Source organism: Lipophrys pholis (assembly GCF_963383615.2).
Source record: "Lipophrys pholis genome assembly, chromosome: 7".
NCBI lineage: Eukaryota > Metazoa > Chordata > Actinopteri > Blenniiformes > Blenniidae > Lipophrys > Lipophrys pholis.
In genome coordinates this window covers 9324087-9350079 of record NC_137638.1, presented here as the reverse complement: position 1 = coordinate 9350079, position 25993 = coordinate 9324087, and the positions used below count along the sequence as shown (strand labels likewise).

General features: G+C 39.0%; 1 protein-coding gene across 1 annotated transcript in view; it reads left to right on the top strand.

Annotated features, from left to right (window-relative positions):
• Positions 1–25993, top strand: part of ksr2 (kinase suppressor of ras 2) — a gene marked incomplete at its 5' end in the record, with an annotated part of 124590 nt that overhangs the window by 55756 nt on the left and 42841 nt on the right. Inside the window, one exon of the mRNA XM_080466532.1 lies at positions 12032–12204. Coding sequence (XP_080322658.1) covers positions 12032–12204 — 173 coding nt within the window. The remainder of the gene's footprint in view (positions 1–12031; positions 12205–25993) is intronic.

The following is a 25993-nucleotide window of genomic DNA, read 5'->3' as shown; positions in this document are numbered from 1 at the left end:
ACTTTGAAGGTGAGGCTTCATCGATCAAATACATGGGTTTTATGTCAGTAATTTGTTCAAAAACATGTGTTTCACAATAAATGCTGAGTCTAAAATTAGCAATATTTGTTGAAGTTGAATAAACCAGCATGGAAGATGGAGGGATATAGCGCTAAATGTATTTATAACATTTGAAAGTAACCAAATAAACCAACACAACACGAGGAAGCAATAATCATAGCATCTTCTTAAATATCAGTGTGTTATGTTGAAGGTATATTGACAAGTTAAGCAACTTGCCAATAAACATTAACTTTTTTTTTTTATCATTTTCATTTGTTGTAATTGATTGCATCATGATACATGTATTAAAAAATAGTTTTAAGTTTGAAGATATGTTTACAATTCATGTGAAAGATCCTCCTTCCAGTTTCCCCTCGAATGGCACTCTGACAATAACTCATGAATAACTTTTGTATTTGAGCGCTACAATCTTGGCAAATAAAAGTTTCACAGTTAGGAAAACATTTCTAAACTGACAAATTGTGAATGTGTGTGTAGTTGAACCTATTGTGAAATAACTTGAAGTCCTTTAAAGTTGAAATTGGCTTCAGATCCCTGCCTGGAGAAGTTTTCCTGCTCGCCTTTATTCCACTCAGGTTTGACGTGGCAGACTTCTGAAGTGAAGACAACCTGCCCTGGATGGAACTGCTCAAAGGGCGCACAGTAATTGTCTGTTGTAATCATTATTCCAGCCGCCTTTATTTCATTTTCCCCCAACTTTATTAAAGCGCCAAGGAGCAGTGGCTGCTGGAAATATTATTCCACAGGTCCATTTGCATAAAAAGCAAGTGGGTGCTTTTTCTCAACCTGTGGGTCTCAGGTATATATTTCTGGTGTAAGAAGTGCGAGTATGCTGGTGAAATTCTCCTCATAATTCACTCTTCTGGATGGGCACAAGTCTTAATTAAATTGCACTCAGATGAGTTTTCAGTATCACAGCATTATTGTTGAGATATGTCATTTGGATGAAGTGTGCTCCACCAGCTTATTAGTTATAAAACGTGCAATATTTATGACTTTGCCTCTTTAAAAATTCTCTTCATATCAGTGAATGCATAGGAAACGTGTCACAAGAACGATCACAGCTCTCCTCATCTCCCCTCGTTCCTTGATCACATGAAGTTTTCATTTGAAGGTCTTTGCAAGTGTGGGGAAAAGTGGATGGAGTGGGTGGACAGATGCATAATGCAAAATGCAAATGTTATGTCTCAAAGATGTATATCATCGAGGAAATGTAAAATTATTCTTGGAAATACCCTTGATGGGTCAACACGTTAAAAAAGTTTGGTCGCAAGAACATTGACACGCTGGTGTCGACAGAACTGGTTAGATCGGCTCTATGTATCTTTTTATTAACAATACACTTCAAAAAGCAAGATTGTCTCTACCGATTGTGAAATGGTGCTGGCACTGTATGCATAACAGCCACTCACGCTCGTAAACACCACACCGATTTGCCTTAAAGGGGTCATATTATGCAAAATTCCCTTTCTAAACTTTTTCCAACTGTAAAATGCGTCCCCATACCTCGGAATGACGCCCCAGCATTGATGAAAGGGACATTGGTCTGTCACCGCTTCTTTCAATTTTAAAAAAGAGTATGCTCCAAGGAGCGAATCAGAAATCAAACTCTATACAGTGTCATCGGGGGTTTAGCCAATCCCAATCAAAGTAGGCCCTCCCTTTGACCCTCCCACAATTAGGCTGCTCTGATCTGGCACATGGCACCAAGAGAGGAAGTGCTTCCTCCTCTTCTGAGGATGGGCATGTGTGGGCGGAGCCCGTCCAGCTCACATAGACACAGCAGATTCTGAATGCAGCTCATATGATCCAATATTCAAATAGATAAAAATCAAGGAAAAGCTGGATTTGGGTCAAGAAACTTTGAATGCAACGTTTTTGGACCAACGAGTACCATGTGAAATTATTGAAAAGCTGTATAATATGACCTCTTTAAAGGCATGTTTTCTGGGTTTCTTATGAAAACTTGCAAAGAAAACCCCGTACATGTACACACATGTAGAACATGTACTTCACACATAGGGGCCGAGCACAGACTCGCTTTCTCAGTATGATACAAGAGTACAAACCACTACACCACATTGACATATTCTGCTCTCTGGACGTTTCACATTGAAGTAAAAAGGCCTCATGTGTTGAATGTGTTGAAAAGAGACCAAATCTGAATCCATACTTTCGCTCTTTGCTATTGGTTTTCTTGAAGTTAAATTGTTTTTGCATGGCAGTTCATCAGACAATTTCTAATTAAAGTATGTGACATGACATGATTGACACTCCGTCAGTTATACTGATTGGCTTTACCTAACTTTCCCAGTAAGAAAAGTGGCCCCTGTATTGATTGCAAGTCTGTAACAAGTATCACTCGTGCTATTAGCGTCTAGTAATTACCAGAACAAAGCCAAACAGTAATTTTCTATCTGGCTCGGCACTTACTGATCAGTTCATGACTTCAAGAACTCCATATTTAAAAAGTTTTCATCAATTTCAAGCTAAAACTGGTTGCTGATTTCCCTTCATGTCCTCAGAGGTGATGCTAAAGTTCAGATTTAATCTTTCAAGGATAATCAACAAGAAAAAGTATCACCTATAATATTAATCTGTCTTAAATTGCCAATGAGACGAGCGAAAGGTTGTGCTTTCTCACCCTTCAAAATGGATGCAGTTGAACTTCAACGATCTCACAGATAACCGACATTTTAACAGGATGTCTTCGGGAAGGAAGAAAATGAATAGGAAATCAGCAAATCAGTAGATGATAAACAGGACACAATGGGTAATTACAGAATTACAATATGACAAATGCAATTGCCTGAATGACACAGTGGAAAATGAAAGAAACAACTTTCTTGTTTACTTGATAAAAATCGGAGGAAATAAGAAATTTTTAATTTTTTTTTAAACTTTACCTGAAACGTGACACAAGCACGCCGTGATTTCCGTCTGCGAGTGATGTGTACAACTGGACACTAGATCAAAGGACAGCTCAACTATACACATTCGCTGATTTCACTTGACAAGTCACCCACCTCCCTCCTCGCCTGTCTCTCTTGTAAGTCTCCCAAGTTTCCCTTTTCTTGAACTTTTCATATGCTGAGTAGAAAAAAGTTGTCTGAATAGATGCTTTAACAACTGCACAGTGTAAAGTCCCCCCTCTTCCTGCCCGCTGTCACTGGCAGCCGTTTTCAAAATCGAAATTGGGAATCCTCTCCTCTCTACATTTAGTTTTTCCTCGCTGAACATCTACAAATCATTCGTAGGGTATAAAGACACGCATGCGGGGAGATGAATGGTCTAATTTAGATTGAAATTGCATAAAGTGGCCTAATCGGAATAGCTGACAAAAGCTCTATGACGGAGAAGTGATAACCTGCAGGCGGCTTCCTTAGTGCAGGAGACGGTAGTGAAGTGTACAGGTCTAATTGCATGACTGAATGTTTGGTGCGAAGACTTGGCATGGGAGAGAAAAATTCCTGAGGGATTGAACACTTAATGAATGTTACTTTACAGGAAACGTCACAGCTTCTAGTGTATTGCTTTTAAAAGTCACTCTTTTTTTTATTTTTATTGATGTTTCCTCTCTTTTTAACCAGTCTCAACCAGTTCTGTTCATAACTTCAATGTTCTCTCCTCGGCAGAGTTATTTTTTAGTGCTGGAATTTGTCCACTGTTTCTGCCCTTTTTTTTTTTCCTGTTACAGTATTTGTTTTCTGTCTTTCTGCTTTGCTTTTCATGCGTCTCTTTGAATTGTCCTTCACTGTCTCGTTTCTGCAATGGATGTGTCTGTGTCGGCTCTCAGACATCCCCAAACAGATTTGATGAATCCAGTGTTATTGCAATATTTGAGACCTCATTGGAGGCGGCCATCACTTGTGATTTTGGACCACAAGAGATTTGATATTCTTTGAAAACAGTACCTTTGATTCATTTAGTACTTGGAGTTTGTGTTCCAATAATGGCAACATTATATATTGCACAAATTTGACCTTTGGATGGTAGATTTGATCAACGTTGTCTGTGCTGGATGGACAAACAGATAAAGAAACAAGTCCACCTATGAACATATTTGAACACCTGTATTATTATTACAGAATAGAAATACGCCTTTATTTGTTTTGATTTTTTGGCGTAATAATAGTAAAACATTTTGTAAGACAACTTCAACTTTCAGGACCTGGCAGTTCATCATTAATGTGTTATAATGGAACCAAGAAGCTAAGTTGTTGTGGAATAATGAATTTCAAGTTAGATCTTTTTAAGTCTTTTTACATGCTTTTTAACAACAAATTCAGTGTTTGAATGCAAGTGATTAGTAAAAACAGAAGTTTATTTATATGTCTTCGTCAATAGGGGCTGTTTTGTGTAGAGTTTAGTGCATTAATCATGGTGGGAGCCTCAAAAATAACATCTTTATACCAAAGAGCCAAATTGTAAAGGATGATTTAACAATGTATGTAGCTACTAATTTACCATAAAGAACCAATTCATTTGCTGTAAATTTTAATTATTGAATCAAAATGCTTTGATAATTGCCACATTAAGGCACAGTGTTACAATATTTAATAATAATTGCAATTAATATTGCATATAATAAAAGGTTGAATAGCCTATTTGGTTGCATCTTGTTTGTTTTTCAGTGTCCTAAATGTGTCTTAAAAAACAACACATTCCCGGAGTGAACCTACTTTTGTCCTCACATCCTGTGAATGTAATGTTGTTTTATCACCTTCGAGTGAAGCTTATTTCTCTGTTAACGTCCACATCGGAGGAAAAATTGTGTTTGTCTTAGAGGTTAACTTTCATGTTACAAGTTCAGCTATAGCCCTGTTGGATTGGGAATTTAAAAACATGTTGATGAGAGGAGTTTCGTTTTTACATCCTGTCAGGAGAATTTCCTAGTGAAATACCACAGGGAGACAGGAAACCGACTGAGAGGGATTTGAAAAAGTTTAAGCCAATTTTATTCTTCAATTATCTTTCATTATTCTTGCAAGAAGAGACAATGTCACAGTACAGCCTTTGCATGATAGTCAGACAGCGCCTTCTTAAAGGCTGAATTGTTTTCAATCTGCATTGAAGGTCACCAAAAGTAGCACGGAGCTTCCAAGAGTGCTGACACAGGTCATCCTTGAACACAGACTGCAAATTACACGTCATTATTTCTGAGACAAAACAAGATTTCCCGATCACGTCCCGTCTTATAAAAGTGAACATGTAACATTTTAACCGTTGTGAAATTACAGTATGTGGTCTGTACTATACAGATGTTTCTTGGGAAAACAGGGCCAAATGTCTTCTCAGGAGAGATGCAGGAGTGAAAATTCCACTATTCTTCCTAAGACATTACAGACAGACATGAAAAACATATTGATGCAATATATAGAGTATATACATAGTTCATTACTAAGACAGTTCCATAAATCAGCGTCCAAATTATAAAGAAAAAATTACCCATTTCCCTACATACATAGTTATAACTCGACTGCCTATACATCTTATGGAACTGTTGATGGCTCATTTACTTCATTTATGTTTAATGATGCTAGAAACATTTAAACAGTTAAAAAAAACATTTCACAGTATTTTACATTCGGTTTTGACTGATCACTGGTAACCAGATATTTGCATAGTAATGACCTCCGCTACAGACTGTGCACACCTAAGCTTAGTGAAACTTCACAAAAACAGTCCGTAACTGCTCAAAACCCAAAGACATTCTCATCTCTGAAGCAGAATTGAAAGTATGAATCCTTTCCTTTTCATTTAGCAGGTCGCCATTGTAAATAGGAATTTCCTCTCATATACTTACCAAGTCGAATAATGGTCAGTTGTACACGTTGCTGTGATGTAGATGACGTAGCCAATATGTGCTGTTGAGATGACAAGCAACACGGAACATTGAGTCCTAAGGAAAAGACCAGATAGTTGCAACAGCATATGTACAATTCCAGCTGAAGGGACTTTAGGTCATCTTCCTTTTATTACCTGGCTGGAAATACTCGAAAAGTGAAGCTTTGCATGTGGGTTGTGAATTAAGGAGTAATGAAGTGTTCATTATCAAGTGAAGCTGTTGTCTCCAGTGAAGTACTTCTCTGTTACTAATCCACTAAACTCCTGTTCACTCCATTAGAAATGCCTCTGAAAGCCCGGCAGCAGAATGAAAGACGTCCCTCTGTAACCTACATTAACAATAACCAGGAACAACTTTTTCTCCAACTGACTGATTTAACCTCAGCTGAACTTAATGAGTGAATTGTGCAGACAGTCCAGCTAATGTGTCAACGCAACTCTGCAGCTATGTGCACATTACATTACAGATCTACCTGAGGGTGGACTAGTTACAAGAGGATTATATTTTTTAAGTTATCATTCTTTTTTTTTTAATCCAAGCATTTTCATGTACATAGATCATTCTGTCGTCTCAGGAAAAGTATTGTCAGTCTTGATGATAATCCTAATAGATACTAATCCTTCTACCATTTACTTGTGATGATTTATTTTCTGATGCTGCCTGTGAGCTCTTTATCAGGTACCTGTCTTTTCTTTATATATTCCCTCCTGTAGCTCATTTTCCCACCTATCTCTTTTGTATAAAGTTGAAGAGACCAGGTATAGTTCAGCTTTTATTCTTCCAGTTTTTCTTCTTGTAACCATTACTAAAGGTATCAGTCCTTTTATTTAATTCACCTGGGAAGCTCGGCCCTAATTCTTTGTTAAAATAGTCTCTTGAAATAAAATTCTCTGTGGCCTATTTCATATTAACTCCTTAATTGAGAAAACAAACTTTTGATTCCCCCATTTTCCATCACTGTATCTATTCAAGTTAAGGCCTCTCTTTGTCCATTGTTTGAATTTTTGGTTTAAAGTCATTGACTTGAAACTTAAAGATTTTTATCTCATTTTCTAATATGCATTTCGTTACTATGTTGAACCAGATATCCAAGGTGAATTTGTTGATTGAATCGAATCTTCCTTCTTTTTCTTTGAACATATTTGTATTAGTAATCATACTATTTACCGCCACCTCCTTCCCTATTATAATTTGCAGCATAATGCTATTCCCCAAGCTTTGGCAGTGCCAAGCCTTTGCCATCTTGAGGTATTTGAAGTGTTGTATATTTCATTCCTTGTTTATTTCCATTGCAAATAAATCTTAAGATTTTCTTGCACTTGTGCTATTAACAGTTTTAGTATTACTGCCATAAGCTACTACTAAAATAGTTGATGAGAAGGCGAAACCTGTGAATGAATTTGAGTTGTGCTTCAAGACTTAGATTTATGACACACACACACACACACACACACACACACACACACACACACACACACACACACACACACACACACACACACACACACACACACACACACACACTTCCACTCCTCACGAAAGGTGCTTCTGAAGTTGCTTGTTCTCTATCATCATTTGCTCAAACTTTGGAGGTCATGTTCCTCTTTTGTTGTCGCCTCTTTGTTAATTCATGTTCCTGCTTCACGTTGCTGTCTAGATAGAGCTGCTCAGGCTGGTTTAATCCAAAAACAGTTGGAAAATATTTGGATCAGTGTGATAACTGCAAATAATATATGTAGCACAACAAGGATATTGTATGTTATCCCCCTACCCCCTACCCCCTCCTCCCTCCTCCCTCAACCTTTTTCTCTCTTTTCTCTTCTCTCTCTCTTTGAGCGTTCGCCCCCGGTCGTGTACGGCAGCCATGCCATCTTCTGACGGAGAAGGCAACAGGAGGAGACTCCAGGTCTCTCCCTGTTGCAAGACCAAAATCTGTTCTGACTCCGAAGGCTCTCAATCACATCATATTGTTGGCCCAAGCTGCCGAACAGGACAAGGGAAGAAAAAAAAAAAAAAAAAAAAAAAAAAAAAAGATTTATGACATTTGCACACCTAAGAATGGGAACGTGCAAAAAAGCAGGAGAAATAATAACCAAATGTTCAAATCTGTTAAGGAGCAAATAAGCACGAGAATGATCCTACAAGTTAGAAAAGGGATTTTTCCTTTTTTCTTAAAATAAATGAGTGTCTTTGCGTCACGATTAATTGGCCCTCCTAAATGTGTGATCCACTTTAAAAAAAAAAAAAAAAAAAGCTAAAAGACGAGCAAAGTAGGAGAAGAGGAAATGGGCGAATGAACTTTCTGATAAGATCTATCTGACTGAAAGTTTTCATTTATAATTTAGTGAGAGGTAATTAACGATGTGTGGATTATTTTTCTAATGGAGGACAAAGGAGGGCACACTTTTATTTCCAATTATCCCCACAAAGTCACCTCCTGCTGTCCTGCGCTGCAGTGATAAAATAAGTTACAGTGAGTTTAGGATCCTGCAGGAGTGACAGTTTTTCTAATGATCTGAGTCATTAGACAGCTAACTTGCCTTAGAAAAAAAAAAAAAAAAGGGCAAACAATAAAAATGACCCTGGTCTGGAAAACCTCACGATAAAGTATTTTCCCCAATAGTGTCCGGCGACTCCCCTTCAGCTTCATGGTAGTTACAATCTTAACTAGGAGCTAATTGATAACAAACATGAGACATTTTGAGAGAAAGATTGATTTCTGAATGGCTCATTGATAAATTTAAAAAGCCCCATCTCCTCCTGAATGCAGGAAACTGTTTCCTATGTGTGACCTCAGAGCAGTTCTCCATGTTAGCTCAGTTAATTTTGCTGATCTATGTATCTACTGATCTATATCATTGTTTTGTTGCCCCTCTCTCAATTCTAAAGTTCAAAATTAGTTTTCATGCAATTGTAAAAAGCCTTAGTTTCAACATCTGAAAAACTTTGATGATTGCAAATCATTGCATTGTGTTTTTTTATTCTTTTTTCTCACATTTCGTCAATGTGATTGATTATGATTGTGATTGATTGATTCTCAGAATTCCATCCTGTAGATCCTATAGTTGGCGGGTCCAGTTCAAAGGTATCGCACTATCACCTGCTCTGGGCTCCTATGGGCAAGCGCTCACTGAAAAACACACATTAAATCAGAGCCAGCGGTATATGACAAACTGACAAAGACAAATTGCACCACAGGCTTAATTATCTAAAAGTGACTTTGAAAATGACAGGCCTTTTAAAAATGTGAACTAGTCGACAATCAGAAGGCAGTGATTATAGGAAATTACTGGTGACTTGAGCGTCGACATAAAATGCTGCATTAAAAAAGATGTTTTCTGGGGTTGATTTATGAGCAGGAGTGTGTCCGCGGACAGCTTTTCAGTGTTGTGTGTGATCCCAAGCCCTCTCAGCTCTGTCCACAGAGCCATGTCATCGTGTGTTGATCCCCTCACTCCTGTCACACAGTAAACCTCCATCGCTCCAGCGGGTTTGATACCCCTCGGCTGCGAGCTTTAAAATGTGTTGAAACCAATAATGTTTCCCAGAATGAATGACTTCCAAGTTAAAAAAAAAAAAAAAAACCCGGCTGAGTCACTTTTTAAAGTTTTACTTGACGTTCTGTTGAACGCTCATCGGGGAGTTCCCTCACACCTGGAACTGATTTACACTCTGAGCAAAAAACAGGTGCACACCGAGGTAATACTTGAGTACAATTTCATGAAAGGCCTTGAGAAGAATTGTTGTAAAATATCATGAGTCAGGCAAATAATTTAAAACAATGTTCACCATAATTTGAAATGATTGACTTTACTGTGAAGAAAAGTCTCTTCAAGTGTTGAAAGTAACTTTTAACTGTTAGTGTTAACTTAGATTTCTATTCTGTAACCAGAACCAGAACTTCCAGACTGTGTTATTCAAGATCCGACCAGGAAGCAGAGAATTACATCTTTATGTTCATGTACTAGTCATTACAGTAGAATCCGGTACGTCTGCAGCATCAAGTACAATTCCAGACAAAAATTAAGTTATTTTGGAAAACATTGAAACGTTTGATATGTAATAATAACAATACAATTTGAGGTAAATACAAACACTGAGGTGATGTCAATGTCTTTAAGCTTTGAGAGTTGTTTTTCACAAATAACAGTGCTCCTTCTCTTGCCCCTAATTTACATCAGCTTTAACTCGGCCCTGCTTTTGTTTTTCATTTATTTTTCAACACTCCATGACGTCAGCCGCTCACATCCACCCAGCGTGTGGCTCCATTGATTGGTCGGATATGTTGACATGCAGAGCACGAGCGCATATGGGGTAGAAACATGATTTATTGCTGTTGAGTAATTATTGTGATATATTTGCAAGTAGTGCATCATTTTCACCACAAAACACAGTGCTATTTCTTCATTTGATAACTATGCGTGCAGATTAGCTTGACGTCCTGTTTCACTGACTTCTTTTGTGGCAGAAATTACATTCACAGCATACAGCACTGACACTCGTGGCCAGAAGGGAAACAACTTACTTTTCTTTGATTAGGTTTTTTTTCTCACTTTTTTTTTTGTTTTCTTCATCACAGTGACAATTTCTTAGTTTTTTTTCTTCCAGTCCCTCATGGATTTCTCAAACTCTCTCTCCCTCTTTTCTCATTTTCTTCTTCGTATTTTGTTATTTATACCTTATAAATGCCAAGTAATGGTCCCAGATAGTATAAACTAAGATACTTTTATGTTTAAGTGGCTACTTAATATAAGTCTCATGACCTTGTGGTCTTATAGTCTTTAACATATTCAATGGTATTTCCCTGTATTCTCTCCTCCATTTGTCCCGGTTATATAGTACATTTGTGTTGCCAGGTCTCCATGGAGTTTCAGTAATAATACAAAAGCAAATGTGTATTGACAGGAAATGTACTCAACAGTACATTTACACAATGGCTTTTTAATGCTACTTCAATAATGTAATAACCAACCAACTAATGAGATTATTGGCAAAATGTTATTACCTGGAATATTGTATTACACCATTGACAAGTTGAGACATTACTGACTTAATTAAAAGTTAAAAAAAAAGGACAAAATTATGACTTTATTATCAGGTATTATATTATCTACTATTAATGCGTTACTGGTTGCTAAACAGCACAAGTTGAATTTACGAGTAAACAACAATTTGAAAGCAGATTTCAGTAGTTTAGTGTGTGTTTCTTGTCTCTCTTGTCCTTTTGTGTTGTGTGCCTCTCTCAACCTATCTGTGGTTTGTTGTTTGTTCTGGCGTTCTGCCAGCAGCTTTGTAGCCAATTCATGAACATGACACTCGGTCTCGCACACAGTATCATAATCACTTAATCCCATAGATGTCTGATGCCTACTTAGTGAGGCTGAGGGTGCTGGAACACCTATGGTTTGTTTTTGTTTTTTTCTCCCCTCGCTTGCGCAGATAATGTGTTGTAAAGCGTGTCGAGATTTGGAGGATAACCTTCTTGGACTTGAGCCCTGTCAAATTGAAGATATATAAATAAAAGTGCCAGTGATCATGAGATCATTACAGGAGCCTCTAATCGGTCCGGGCTGTTGAGAGCTGTCACTTCTCCGATCTGTTTTCCTTGAGGCACTATTATCGCCTTTTCTCTCCTTGCCTTGTCCTCCAGATTGAATCGCGTGGCCCTCCAGGAGCTGGTGTGAACTTGTTGCATTCAGCGGTGGAGCACGCAGCGTGTGTAGGTGGAGAGAATAATGATAATAATAATCCCAGTTTCTGGCAGGAGCGGGTCGGCTTCTCCGTATACGGCAGTCGCATAATTTACTTGACACATAACATGTCTTGCAGGTGAATTACATTATATGTCCATGTGGACCCACTCTGTGTGGAGAAATAGGTGATCTCTCCTGTCTGATTGTCACTGAACCCTTTGTGCCTCCCTCGGATTGAAAGAAAAGCGTGTTCACCTGAATGCTGAACAGCTTTTTGATATGATTTCAATATTGTATGATCTTATCATCACCTGCTTTACCTACAGTTTGAAGGCAGGCTTTATAAAATCAGCTGTTTTATGGTGTTGATTCATCTGTTTTCACTGAGCCCTTGATGCCATTGTTTTCCTTTTCTTCTTCCCCTAAGAGCCAAGAAGAAGACCAAGCCCTTGAACCTTAAGATCCACAGCAGTGTGGGCAGCTGTGAGAATCTGCCCACGCAGCGCTCGCCCCTCCACACCGAGCGATCCCTGCGATCTTTCTTCTTCCCCTCCTTCATCCCCTCCACGCCTCCCGTCCATGCCGAAACACCCTCTGCAAGTGAGTGCACCATGTTTTTTTGGGTTTTTTTTACGCAATGTGATTTCATTTTTTAATTCCTAAAAAACAAGCAAACAAAAAAAACTACTTTTTTTGTTTTGTTCACGGGAAGTGTTTGGTTTCTGGGATTTGGCTCTCAGCTGGGTCAAAGTGCTTTTCGGTTACTGCATTTGGGTCAAGGGATTATCTTGAAAATATGCCTTTATTATTCATTTCGTAGTAAAACAGTCAGACACTTTCAGCTTTGGCAACTTTATGTTGTAGTCGGCCTTGATATCCACACAATCCTCTTATTGCTCCAATTGTTCTTACTTAAAATAACAGCTCCGTAGAGCGCAACCGACACAAGAATCAGGCGGCGCCATAATGACCGGAGGTGGTGTGTTGCTGCACATCAGTGGCCTTATTGGCCGATACATTATGGCCTTGCTGCGGAAGCCATTAGACAGAGGAGGAGATGGGGGGGGGGGAAATGCAGGGAAACAGAGAGTAATGGTCGTCTTGTCAATGAGGCGAGTGATGAACGGCCGCTCCTCGGTGTTGGGAATATGTGCGAGGCCTCGGCTGACCAATATGTGGGGCACAACCGTGCATATTTGTTAGTGGAGGCATGACATGGAATAATTTCACATTATATGCATGAGGGGACACGGGGAAATAAGGTGGAGTTGCATGAAGGGGGACAAATGTTGAAGTGTCACGAGTAATGTGTGTGAAGTTACTGATAGATGGATGGATGGATGGATAGATAGATGACCTGCAGTGTTGGGAAATGTTGCTGCATAAACCTTAACTTCATGTCTCATAGAGTTGGTTTTTTTTCTATGTAATTCATAATCCTTTGACTGCTGCTAACACTGTTTTACCAGAGTGACAGTAAAGAATTCTATGTAAGAGCAGTCGAATTTGGATAAAAGAGTAAAGGATTTTCAAATATGTTTTACAGAATGTAAGGACACGTGTGCTGTTTATTCTTTCTCAATGGATAAACCCATCCGTGTATCATATGGTATGATATGGCTGGCAGAAAGCCACACATTTTTAATTTTATTTCAGTCTGAGATTGTACTCTTTCAGACATCTAAAACAAATGTGATACCTTAGGTTTTCAATGCCCTCCCCGCTCCATACAAACAGAGCTGCTGTCATGACAGTGGCTGTCATTGAGACTGAAAGGTGTCTCGCTACATTTAACTTGACATGTTGATGAGAAGTGGCGTATCACCTGCTTTTGTCTTCCACTAAAGTCGCTCCTTTGGCTGTTGTCTGACATTTCTAGTAATGAAAAGCCATGAAGTGGCTTTTAAAACTTCACAGCTCATGCAAAATGTCTCCCCTCTGAGGAAAATGATTCGCTAGTTGTCTTTGTGGCAGGAAAACACTTTTTGCGCAGTGAAAAACGTTCAGGCAAACTGTAGTTTCACCTTGAAGAGAATTGTGTTGATGGTGAGTCAGACTGAATGCTTGCCTATTTCAGCTTTTTTCCTTTTTCTTATTCCCATCCTATTCTCATTCCCAACCACTGAGCAAAGCTCACTGCGCTGCTATGGGGTGATGTCTTTGGATGATGACAATACAATGTTATACTGAAAAACTAAAGTGTAAGAAAATAAGAAATCTTACTTGTGTGCTCACACACGAGCACAAGTCAACAGACTTCATCAGACCCTGAATCTGCCATTGACAGATCTAAAAATAGGTATGCTTAGCATGAAGTCAAAGTGTGTGCAGCATGAGTGTGACTTTAGAGTAAATCGCCCATGTTTCACTCTTGAATCGTGGGAGGTGAAAGTTCTGCTTTACTTAGATTTCAAAGATCTTGAGCGTGGGGGCTCCGGCTCCAATCCCGATTGCAGTGACTCGCGGCCAAATAGATGTGATCAATAAATGTGTTGTGTTCAGTCTGCTAGGGAAGTGGCTGTTATCACTTTGCAGGAAAGAGACAGTTTTATCCCTTCACATCCGTGATAAAAATCCCTAAATGAGGCAACCACAGAACAGAAGTGAGGTACTATAGCCATTCAATCCAGCCACCCTGGGGTGTCGTTGAAAGATATAAAGATGTAAGGCTATAAACAGAATCTCTGCACCATTAATACCTCAAAATCACCTACAATATACACATCTCAGGGAATTCTACCTACCTTGATTCTATACTCCTAACATACCTGCTCACACAGTTAATATCACATCTTGCACATATTTAACATAAAATGGACAACAATAAATCAGAATGAAACAGTGAAACTATAATTTCATCTTGCAATTTGAAGCCTGAAAATCAAAAAGGCACTCTTAGAATATTAGAATATTCAATTAGAAGGGAGGTTTTTGTAGTTAGTAATTATTCATTATAAGGTCACTATTTTAATTTAACTGTTTCATTGTAACATTTTCTTTTTTTACTATATCTGTACTTATGTTCTTTTTGTTGGTGTTTTGGTAAAACTCATTTCAAAAACAAGTTATTAGTCCTTAGTTATTTAGAATTTTATGGTTTTTACTGTTGCTAATTGATTAGTTTTGTTAAATTTTTCTTAGTTTTATTATTAGGTTCTTTTGCATAGAGAAAAACATTTCCAACACAGTTTGACTAAACCGACTCTTTGTTCCTTAGAAAGCATGGATTAACAGTTTGTCTCAGAAAAATCTAACAGTATTTTATTAGCTGTGATGTTTTGTTGTTATCTGTAACCACTGATCACAAATATCATAATTAAAATAACATAAAAAAAAGATACTTAGAACTTTTGAGTGCATTTATTGAGTTTGAAAGCAAAACTTTCAAATGACATTACAACTTTTAGAGGTGCTCCTGTATTTTCATTTGCATACAATAGCATATTTATATTATAAAAGCTAAGATGATCATGGTATGATAACTGACCTTTTTATTTAGTTTTAGTACAATGTCTGTTGTCCCTAAAGTTTGTCTTTGTGTTTTCACCCAGTATAGAATATTGTAACTCTGTCACTTAGGAGGCTAAATCAATGTGTTTCATTTCTCAATGGGATGTTTCTGATAATACTAGTAATAATTATTAGTAAATGATAAAAGTAAACTTGTTATTTACACTTATTAAAGATAAACTCATGTGTTTATTAAACAATAGAAAGTCTATGAATCTTTGTAAGTGATAAATGAAATATAAATATCTCCCTCAGTCCTGCAGTCGTTGACAATGAACTGTCTCTCCTGTGTCCGCCTGCGTGTGTTGTTGTGGGAGTACAATCAGAGCTGCACCGTCCAAGTGAACAGCCTGTGCTCCGGGCTATAGCACACATACACTTCTTATGTAGCTCAAGAGTTTTTAGGAGTTGGAGGAAGTATACGTTACCTTTTATTTTTTTTTTACCCTGCTGTACCAGAAAGAATTATTAGACGCGGTGGGGATCGCAGCTTGGTTTAGAAGCCCGTCTGTGTATCCACACTCCAAAATAAGCCTGCGCGCCGTGGACAGCTCAGGAGGGCGAAGGAGTAGTACAGCCCGCGGGCTTTTAGGGAGGAGTAGCCGGGCATACTCGCTCCGAAATATCACCTGTGACTCTTCACTTTAATGTGAGCGGCCTGCTTCAGGCGTGCTGTGCACTTTGCCCGAGTACACGGTAGATGGCTGGAAAGACTTTTCGTTCCCTGCGGTTGCTTGCAGGGAATGCCGAGGGTGATGTGCAAGCTGTGTCTGTTTGCAAAAGGTTGCAATGGAATTTTTGTAGATTAGTGGATTCAGAAATTAATCTGTTGGTGTCTGAGTGTGGTTTAAATCCGAAACAATGAGACCCCAGAAGCATTTGTAAGGAGTATCTAGCTACGTCGTTATTGCATTAATTGAACAGTCTGCACAGTTTTACAATATTTGTGACTTATTTCAAGGCTGAACTACAAGTCTGGCTGTTTGCGTGTACTGTGTATTGAGCCCCAGATACTGTCCTTTGAATCTCAAGAAATCCAAGATGGTGAACCTGTTGGCTAGAGGGATTAGATTAGTATTTACTTTTGTCTTCTTTGGATATTTCACTGTATTTTGCACCAGAAGGCATCATTACATTACATACAAAATACGTTTTATGTTGAGATTGTAGTCGCTTTGGTTGTAGTTGTTTGTTTTTGCCAAAATATAAACATTTTCATCACGTATATTCTGCACCACAACAAAGTAAAAGTTTAAATTTAAAGGCTATTATGGCACTATTGTGCCGGTCCGGCTCACTCAAGATGAAATTAGGCTGAATGTGGCCCCCGAAGTTAAATGTATTTGACAACCTCATACTAAACCTTTGATTTCAGTCTCTCCAACAGGTTTTCTAAATATATTACATGGGTTTGTGGCTCAATATTATTTGTGAATTGTTAATTATTTATTGATTTTAGAAAAATACCCTAGATTACCATGATGTTAGTAACCATTTAATTTGTGGAAAAACACAAAACAAATGTGTAAAATGCAGCATTACACTTCAGACATTGTGTTCATTCGCAAGAAATCAAGAAAGAAAGCTATAAAATGTGTTTCCAGTTCCTCTGGGTTTTTTTATTTTAGGATTAGCGTCCCTTCTTTGTCTTTGTGTTTGCGAATGCCTGTGCGCGCATGTGGGAACAAACGTGTGTGTTCAGTGTGTGTGTGTGTGTGTGTGTGTGTGTGTGTTCGTGGTCGGTCAGCCGAGCTAAACATCCGTCTGCAGTCTATGTTTGGGTTTTATGGTTTCGGTGCCATCTCATACGTCAGGGGGCCCCGCAGCCATTCTCACTCATCCCTCAAGCCTTCTCAATCGAAACACGCGGAGGATGCGCAAGACCGACCGAGGTGACCAAGACCAAGCGCTGTCTGCTCGGGATGAGTCAGCGCACAAGTCGAAGCTGAGACGTCAGCGAGAGTTTGTTTGGTTTTTCCCACCTAGACATATTGTCTGTGAAGGTCTGCTTATGGTATGACGGATTACAAAAGTAATTCAGATGCCGGCGTTATATGTTTGCTTCATTTAGAGCATTGCTGGTTTCCTGCTAAAAGATGCATAGTATATCTAATTCTTCTTTTTTCTTTTTTAATAAATCCATAGTGCGAGTTAGTGGGTTGTGTACAACATTTCAATCAGCACAACAACTGCTTATAAAGCACACTGAAAGGATTTATTGATCAGTTGTAGAACTACGTTAATTAGAACCTGAAAACCATGATGAAAAATTTGCACTATTGTCAAACTAATTCGAATGAAGCACTCAGTGAATCTTCAATCATGATGGCCCACACAGGTGAGTTTATTGATTGTGGTTGATTGGATGCCTACTGTGAACCTTATATATGCTCCTCTGTGACCTCATCCACAACCCATTGTGTGATTGAAAAACTTCAAGCTTTACATTCAGTCCTTGTCTCAACTGACATAGTTGGCTTTTCAGGAACAGTTAGGACACATGTACATGTATGTGCACATATATCAGATTTGTTTTGGATATACTGTACATGTATGGACCATGAATATCTTAACTGCTAATCCGTTGTATTATGGTTTGATATTGTAGTTTCAGTCTTGTCTGTTATTGTACAGAAAATACTTTTAACTGTGACTTTTAACAAAGACAATCAAATCCAAAATCATTGGAGCAGCCTGCATCAAAAAAATATGCGTCTTGGAGAATTTCTCTCTTGGACTAAATCAGACGTTTTGGTCAGTGGAAACAAATTGCCATTTTAGACCATGAAGTATTGAGTATTTCAAAAGCTTTCTTAGCATGCATAACTTTTACTCAGGGAGCTGTATTGATCTTAACACTATGACACTCCACTGTCAACCCCAAATCTATTTGATAATTCAGGGAGTGATACCTGTTTGACTCAGCTTTCCTTTTCCATGGTAAAGTTATATTTCCTAAGTTGTGATTGATGCAAATTGTTCCAAAGAATTGATGATTCAATGGGGTGAAAACAAACTTAGGGCACAGTCATGGTCATAGGAAGTCATGCTTCTTGTCCTCTTTGTAAAACAGATGGAAAAAGACTTCAGTCGTATTTTGTCCCTTTTTTTTTCTTTCATATTTGGCATTTCTTTTTGGAACAAACACGTCTCCCATTCTCTACCGGTGATTTCCAGGTCTGTAATGCATAATAATCTTGACCCTCCAGGAGCCCAGGGCTTTGTAATATTATAGTCAGTGACAAAAGAAGTTCTGACACATTGTCCCTGGATGTGAGATGGTGTCAGACTTTTAAGTTTTCTGGTGTTCGGGCAGCCTCAGCTAATCACGCTCACACCTGTGCTCCTCCTGCTATTCGAGGTGCCAAAATGTCTCCTGTGATAAAGGCTCTGTAACCCCCTATTAGGCTTGTCTGAGATAAATTAGCTCACCATGAAGGTAGACAAGTTTAGGCAGGAGCAGAGGGGAAGAAATCAAGTTTGCCAGTGTGCTGCGGCTCACGGAAACACTCACATCTTGTTAGGTCTGTTTTAGATTTAAAACGATGTTATCAGACCCATTCATCAGGTTCTACACCGTCACAAACTTTTTTAATTATGTGACTGGACCTCGTTAAATGCTTTGCAGCCACTCTTGGGAGTAACCTTTGTTTTACACCAATTATTATGTTTGATCAAATCTGGGAATCGGCTCAGCTGACAGGTTTCTTTCAAGCTTCAACTAATGAAAACAAAACTAATTGAAAACACTACAGCAAATTGTCATGAGGGGATGATTACAGACTTAGCTTCTGTGCAAGTGAAAGAAATATGATGACGTCTCTTAATCTTTTATATTTATTTTGTCAAAGTTAGGGTTGCAGGAAGCTGGAGCCTATTCCAGCTCGCACTGAGTGATAGGGTACAATTTAGTCTCTGTTCAGACGACAACGCTTCAGGTGAAAATTTTATCATTTTTGCGTTTTCTTTTCAAAAGTTAGCATGCTCGCCACGAGTTGTTGGTTGTTTTTGTAATGAAATGACACACACACACACACACACACACACACACACACACACACACACACACACACACACACACACACACACACACACACACACACACACACACACACACACACACACGCAGAGAACAATACACTATAAACACTATAACAATGACGAGTACACAGACATTTGTATGGACAGACGACAAAACTGGATTGCGGTTACTCTCAAATATAAAACTACCAAGTAAGTAAGTAAATAAGTAAGTAAATAAGGAGAGCATGGATTTGGAGGCCGCCGTTGTTGTTATCGTCCATCTACTTGAGCATATGCAGAAGAACTATTTACTATGGCTGTGATGTGCATGCGCAGTGGCAGCGCATCAGAAAAGTCGCATTTTCAGTCCGTCAAATCAGAGACAGAAACTGATCTAAAAGTTGTGTTTTTCTCCATTTCCACAGTTTTTTTTAAATGTTCCACCTTGGCAGCCATTTTCAAAAAGTTGCATTTTCAATTGCTCCGAGCACCGCTGTCGTGCAAACGGATACTCAAAATGCAACTAAAACTTTGTTTTCACTTGAAAACAAAGTGTCAATGGGGCCTGCGTTTACTACATACTTTTTACTTTTTTAGTTTCATTACTAACACTTTTATTTTATGCCCCTAAGATGTTTCACAGCGAGTGCTGCGATCATAGATTCTATTCAATATGACCTCACCTCCTGTAAACCTCAATGCACATCACTGCCACGGACGGATTGGCTTTCCATCAAAGGGCTAACACGCAAAGACACACACCAATATGCACTTTTTTTGTCCACCATTTGCCAATATGCTCACAAATATGACTTTTTGAAGGGATTTTTGTAAATTATAATTATTGAAAATCAGAATTCGGACTGGTTTATATTGTTTAATGCACAGTTGACATTTAAAAAAAATATATATAATAGGACAACACAAGACAGTGAAGGTAAAGGTCTTAAAAAGACATTTCTCCTTTGTTCAACAATTTAAAAATCTAAATATTGTAATTTTAGACAATACCACACTACTTTTGTGATTTGTCACATGCAATATATGATCAACAAGAAGGATGAAATCAGCCTTTTAGACATCATAAACCTGAACATTATTATTTATTTTTCAAACTGAAAGTAAAAGTACTTACTTTCTCCAGGCATGATGATGTAGAAGCATCGTCTGAGCCTATTGACTGTCAGATTCCCAATATGCCCTGAGGCTGTGAAGCTTTTAGAAGAGCAATTGCACTGTCAAAAGCTGCTGCTTCTTTGATCTGAAACAGCAGGGTGTTTGTAGTAAGTCGGGCAAACCAATAATCTAATCAGTACATTGGTCATCAGTCCTCGGCAGTGGGTCCTCTGCCCTTTGGTGTGACTGCCAGGAGCGCCCCAGGCACCGCCAGCTTCACAGCCACGATAAAGACTGGGGCAATTATTATGCTCAAATGTTTGATATGTTCACCTGAAGGTGTATGAAACTAAATGAACAAAATGAAATATAACTAGGGGGATTTATTAAGTATGATTACAGATAGTAGGTAGTTGACATATTTTTCATGCTTTCGTCTTTATTACCTTTTTATCTAACTTGGCTTGTTTGGACCTGGAGATGATCCAAGTTGACAATAGACAGGACTAACAGCAGTAATACAGACAGACAGATAAGCACTTGCACTCAAGCACATAAGAAGATCATGTTATTCCTCTGATCAGCCTCTGATCTGGGAAGGAACAAAGACATAGAGTCTTTTGATTTATGTGACTGATCTGTATAAAAATATATATATACACAAACAATAGTCATTAGAGCATTTACATGGATGTATTTGAGATAATGCTGTGATTTCACTGCTGTTTTAGAAAGTCATTGCAGTTTTTCTCAGCCAATGTTTTTTTTTCTTCTGTTACCTTCGTGGGCCACTTGAATCATAAAAAAAATTCAATGTTCTTTGTTTTCGCTGTTGCTCCAGGTGTTAGGACGACTCATTGTTTGTCCGATGTGGAAAAAGTAGAGTGTTCGCAGAGGGACAGAGAGCAGCTCGAGCTGTTCACCTCCAGCACCTCAGGCTGTTTGAGCTCAGGCAGTTGGAGAGTAAAGATGCCCCAGCATGTGGTGGTGCATTGTGTCCACTTCAATATCTGGTTCCAGTCTTGGCATCTAACCAACACACACTCCTGCAGAAAAAGTGGAGCATGTGTGCCTTTGTCCGTGTGTGTTTATGTGAGGGAGAGAGAAAGAGAGAGAGAGCGAGAGAGATAGTGAGCAAGGGAAGGGAGAGTGTGGGAGTCTGAGTGTATGTGCTTGTGGATATAAATGGCTTAAATGTTCTTCATGCGCTTTGTGCACAACTCGCTCTCTTTATTTCTACATGTGTTCCAGTGACGTCACCCACTCGCTCTAACCTTGCATAGATGCTTGGCAGTTGCGTCACAGATCTCCTAGCAACCAAATGTGGTCCCACAATGGAGGTCCCTTTGAGATTTGGAAAATAGATATTGGCTTTAAGTTAGTAACTAAATTTAATACAGTGTGAGGATAAATAGAATAAGTGCTTTTGGCATCAGTTCAGCTTGTCATTAGAGACGACTTGCAGTTTCATGCAAATCGTTGGTATTCAACGATCGTTTCATTGATGTGAGGAGATGTTGAAATAGACTCGTGCTTGGAGAGAATATTCAGCCTTTTTATATTTGTGTCTTACAGGGAGATTAGGAAAATAAAATTTCTATTTGACTTCTGTTAACCTGCTACATAGCGGCATAGTGGTGCCTCCTTTGTCTCCATTAGTTTATCCCAGTGGTCCACCTTGTTCACACGATCCAAAGATGTACTTATCAGGTTAATTGATGACTGTGAATTGGTCATTGTAATGTTTTGGTGTGAGACGCTGTTGTTTGCTGTGTTAGCCATATGAGAGACTGGGAACCCGCCCAGGGTGTGTCCTGCCAATCAAACAAAGTTGATTCAGATTAGACTCCAGCTCTCCTGGACCCTAAGGTGGACATGGTAGTCCTGCATAGTCTGAACATGTCTCTTCCTTACCAGTAAAGTTTGGCTTGTTATCAAGCTTTCTGCTGAGCTTCATGAGGACACATTATGGCCCTCCAGGACTGTGATGACTTCCCGCAGCTCATTAAGCGTTGTTTACACACAACTAAACCCCTATTAAATCAACAGTACAACTAATAAAACTCACTCACAGGACACGCAAAGAGCCTTAGGCTGAGGTGGGACACTCTGTGCCATAAACCAAATACTCAACCAAGCAAATCATGAGCAAAAGCCAAGGATGATACCGCTGAGGGAAAGGCCCTAAATATCAGGAATAAAGTTTTCAGTAAGAGAGAAGAAATGCACAAGTCTCTTTGGGACTATATTCAATCGACAGATGACTTAAAGGTGTTGAGGAATGCAGTGCATCCGTTTGTTTAAATTTCACCAAATGATTCCCAGAAAGAAGAAGGTCCAGCCTTACTGCCATTGGTTTTCAGTGGAAATACCGTCATGCCGTGGAGCTGATTTGTAGCCTCTGGGAGGGGTCTCATCAAATGCAACAAGGAAGAGATAAAACCAAAAGTTTATCAAGACATTTTAGTGGGGAAATGTGCTAGTCAGAGTCAGAGAACTGGGTCTGTGAGCAGCAGAAACTGATGGTTGGAAAAGAAACGTTGGACCTAAAGATGACAAAAAGAACTAAAATCAACACCACAGAAATAAACTCCTAGAAAATAAAATTTCTCGAGAGCTGCACAAAAATGTTTGTTTGTTTTTGTCAAAAGTTCTGCAATTCAGTGTTAGTGAAGGAGTACCGGATGTACCCTCGCTATCGCACTGTATTTACACGGAAAAGTTCCTGGTCCTAACGCTGTAATCTGGATTAAGTATAGAAAATGGATTGATAGAAGAATGAAGAAAACCAGTGGTCATGTTCAGGATATAGGATACAGTCCTGGTTAGGTCTCACACATCAGAGCCAGAAGATCGTTGGAGGATTTCAGCGCAGAGTTTGCACTTTCACTTTGTGCGTGAGGCTTTTCTCTGGGCTCCTCTTCTCATTGTCCAAACTATGTGTATTTAAAGTTGATTGGTGACTCTAAATTGCTTGTTGATCTGAATGAGAGTGTGTGGTTGTCCATCTCTCTGTGTTTGCCGTGTTATAGACTGGTGACCTGTCCAGGGTGCACACAGCCTTTGTCCACTCTCATGTCGGATCGGTTTGCGTGTTGGACAAAGCAGTTTAGAAAATGAATGTTGTTGTTACTCATCATCATTTTGGAATCCTCATCTGGAAGGCGAAATCACAAAAAAAAATTGTCTAATTGCTTTTATTACTGATGTAATTCTAGAAGAAATACAATTCAAGTATTGCAATAGTTCAAACGACAGTATTTCCTACCATACTGCTAATGAAAGACTACAGGAGATTTTACTTCATTTGAAAACTTCTCTATAATTTGTACTATTTGTATTGAGGGATGTATCTTTATTGAAGAAGTTGACCTGGATAGTGCAACCCTGCACAAAATGATTTAGTTTATTACCTTCTCCTGCTGTGTCAGACAATCACTAAAAGCAAACCAGATTTGCAAGTGGGACTTCATTTACTCTGCTGCGGATTTCTTCCATCAAGCTCTAACTCTGGCTAATGAAACCCTGCAGACAAGGTCATAAATAAAAGTCAATTAGGCTCGTACTTCTCAGAAGTTACTGTGTTAGTTCTTGGGAAAGTAGGGCAGGTTATTGTAGTGTCACAAGTGTCACGGAGTCAGAGGGGTGTTTGAAGACCGCTGCTGCTCCATCCACTTTGCCCGGCCGTCTGTGAGTGAGAGGTCCCAGTGAACCCCGTGACGGCTCAGCTAATCAAGATAAACTGGTTTAATAGCCAGTCAGCCCACAGGGTGGTGCCACAAAGCAATGCATTTTGATACATTTCAACAAGCCACTTGAAGCTTTGTTCATGCTAGGGAGCACAACTTCTATTAGGTAAGGCCCCTTCTTGTTAACAGTGAAATCTTTAGCAATTTTTGGTGTGTTTTATATGAGCCACGGGAGCTTGTGAAAGAATAAGAGCTCTGTTCTGTATTCATTTTATTCGGGTTTTTTTACTGGAAAGCTGGATTTTAGTTTCAGATGTGTCACAGACCTTGTGGGATAATGTATATTTTGTAAAGATTGGAAAAAGAAAACTGAAGTAGAACTCTTTTGTTAATACTCTCCCAAATCCTTTCACAGAACAACCGAGCCTAGAGCATGGAGGTGGCACCATCATGCTGAAATACTGCTTTACTGTCAGTGGTACAAAAGGTATTGAAGGTATTGAACCAGTGATGAAATATTAAGATTACTAAGATAATTTAGAGAGAAACCTTGACATGAATACCGTTTGGATAGTTTTCTATTTACAATTGAATACAACGTTCATCCAACTTAAACGGACAAAAATGGCATTTAAATAATGCTTTCGTCCAGGAGAGTTTACACCCCGGTGTTCTATTGCATTCCTACTGTACCATTCAATGGTAATCCAAATATAGCTTTGTCGAGTCACTCTTTGAGCTGGTTTTCCATTGTTTTCTGTGTTGTAATTGCATATTTCCAAGAAGAAGAAAGAAAGCTCAAAGGTCATTGCATGCTATTTCGTACTGATTCACATGTTTTAAGGGATTTTTTTTTTCAAGGCTACAGCAAGATTTGAAAAAAAAAATTGAAATACTTGAAAAGCAATAATGAAATGCAGCGGTGATTCCTATCGTTAAGTTGCTCGAGTTTGATTAGGAAATCTAATAAACAAACAACGGGCTCACAGTAAGGCATTGCATAGAATGTAATGCATAATGCAGATTTGAAAATGACCCAGGCTCCTACATTTGTAAGTTGGTGAGAGCGTGTCTATCCAGCAATATTTTAGCAAATCAAAATTTGCAGAGGGGCTCTGCAGCATTTCTTTGCAACGTGTGGGAGTGATTAAAAAGTAAATGAGTAAGATCGAGTCGACGCACCAATAAAACACTTTCCTGTCCTTCATCAATGTTCTCTTATAAGCTACGACCCTCTCTGTGTTTGCTCTCACAGAGTGCCTGCGTCACCTGTGTGCCCTCTGTACCTTTGTGTTAGTTGTAATACCGCAACTCGCTCAGTCCGTCGGTCAGTCTGATCTCCTGCATGCTCCGAGCCATCTGAGTCCCCCAACTGAGGAAGTGTCTTCTGAGCCATAAGGCCTCCAGGCATCATCTGTTCCCCCATCCCTCCTCCCTCTGTCTCACTGGCACACTTAAACTGCCAGTCTTAAAACACTCCTGCTATCTGGAAGTCTGCACGCAAAATACTTGTTTCATCTGTGTTAATTGCTATTTTCCCATTACTGTGATTGCTAATTATCAAGTTTACCACTTGGACTTTGTGTACATTTGCAAATGTGTGTGTGTGTGTGTGTGTGTGTTCTTGTTTGTCAAAGATAACAGCACGATATTATGCACACACACACACAAAAAAAGGCTGATCGGCGTGTAGCTGTTGCCATAGTAACTGTGCAACCTGGTTTTGTCTCTTGTTCATCAGAAGTGTTTTATTCCCCCCCTCACATAAAAACAACAACAACAACAACAACAACAACAACAAAATCCTTCTTTATTTCTACCCGCCTCTTGGCTCGTTTCTTTCTGCCACTCTTAACAAATACTTGTTCAGCTGAGTACTTTCCCCTTGTGGACAGGCTCATTAAAAGGCACGGAGGAGAGGCGGCATGGATTCTGTTGTGCAACACCCTATAACATATCGCTCACATAACGCAGGCGTACGATAATGCAGCACATTGTGCAGCGGACGCCCACGCAATTTTACAGTCCTGTTGACTTTTTCTGCTGCACTT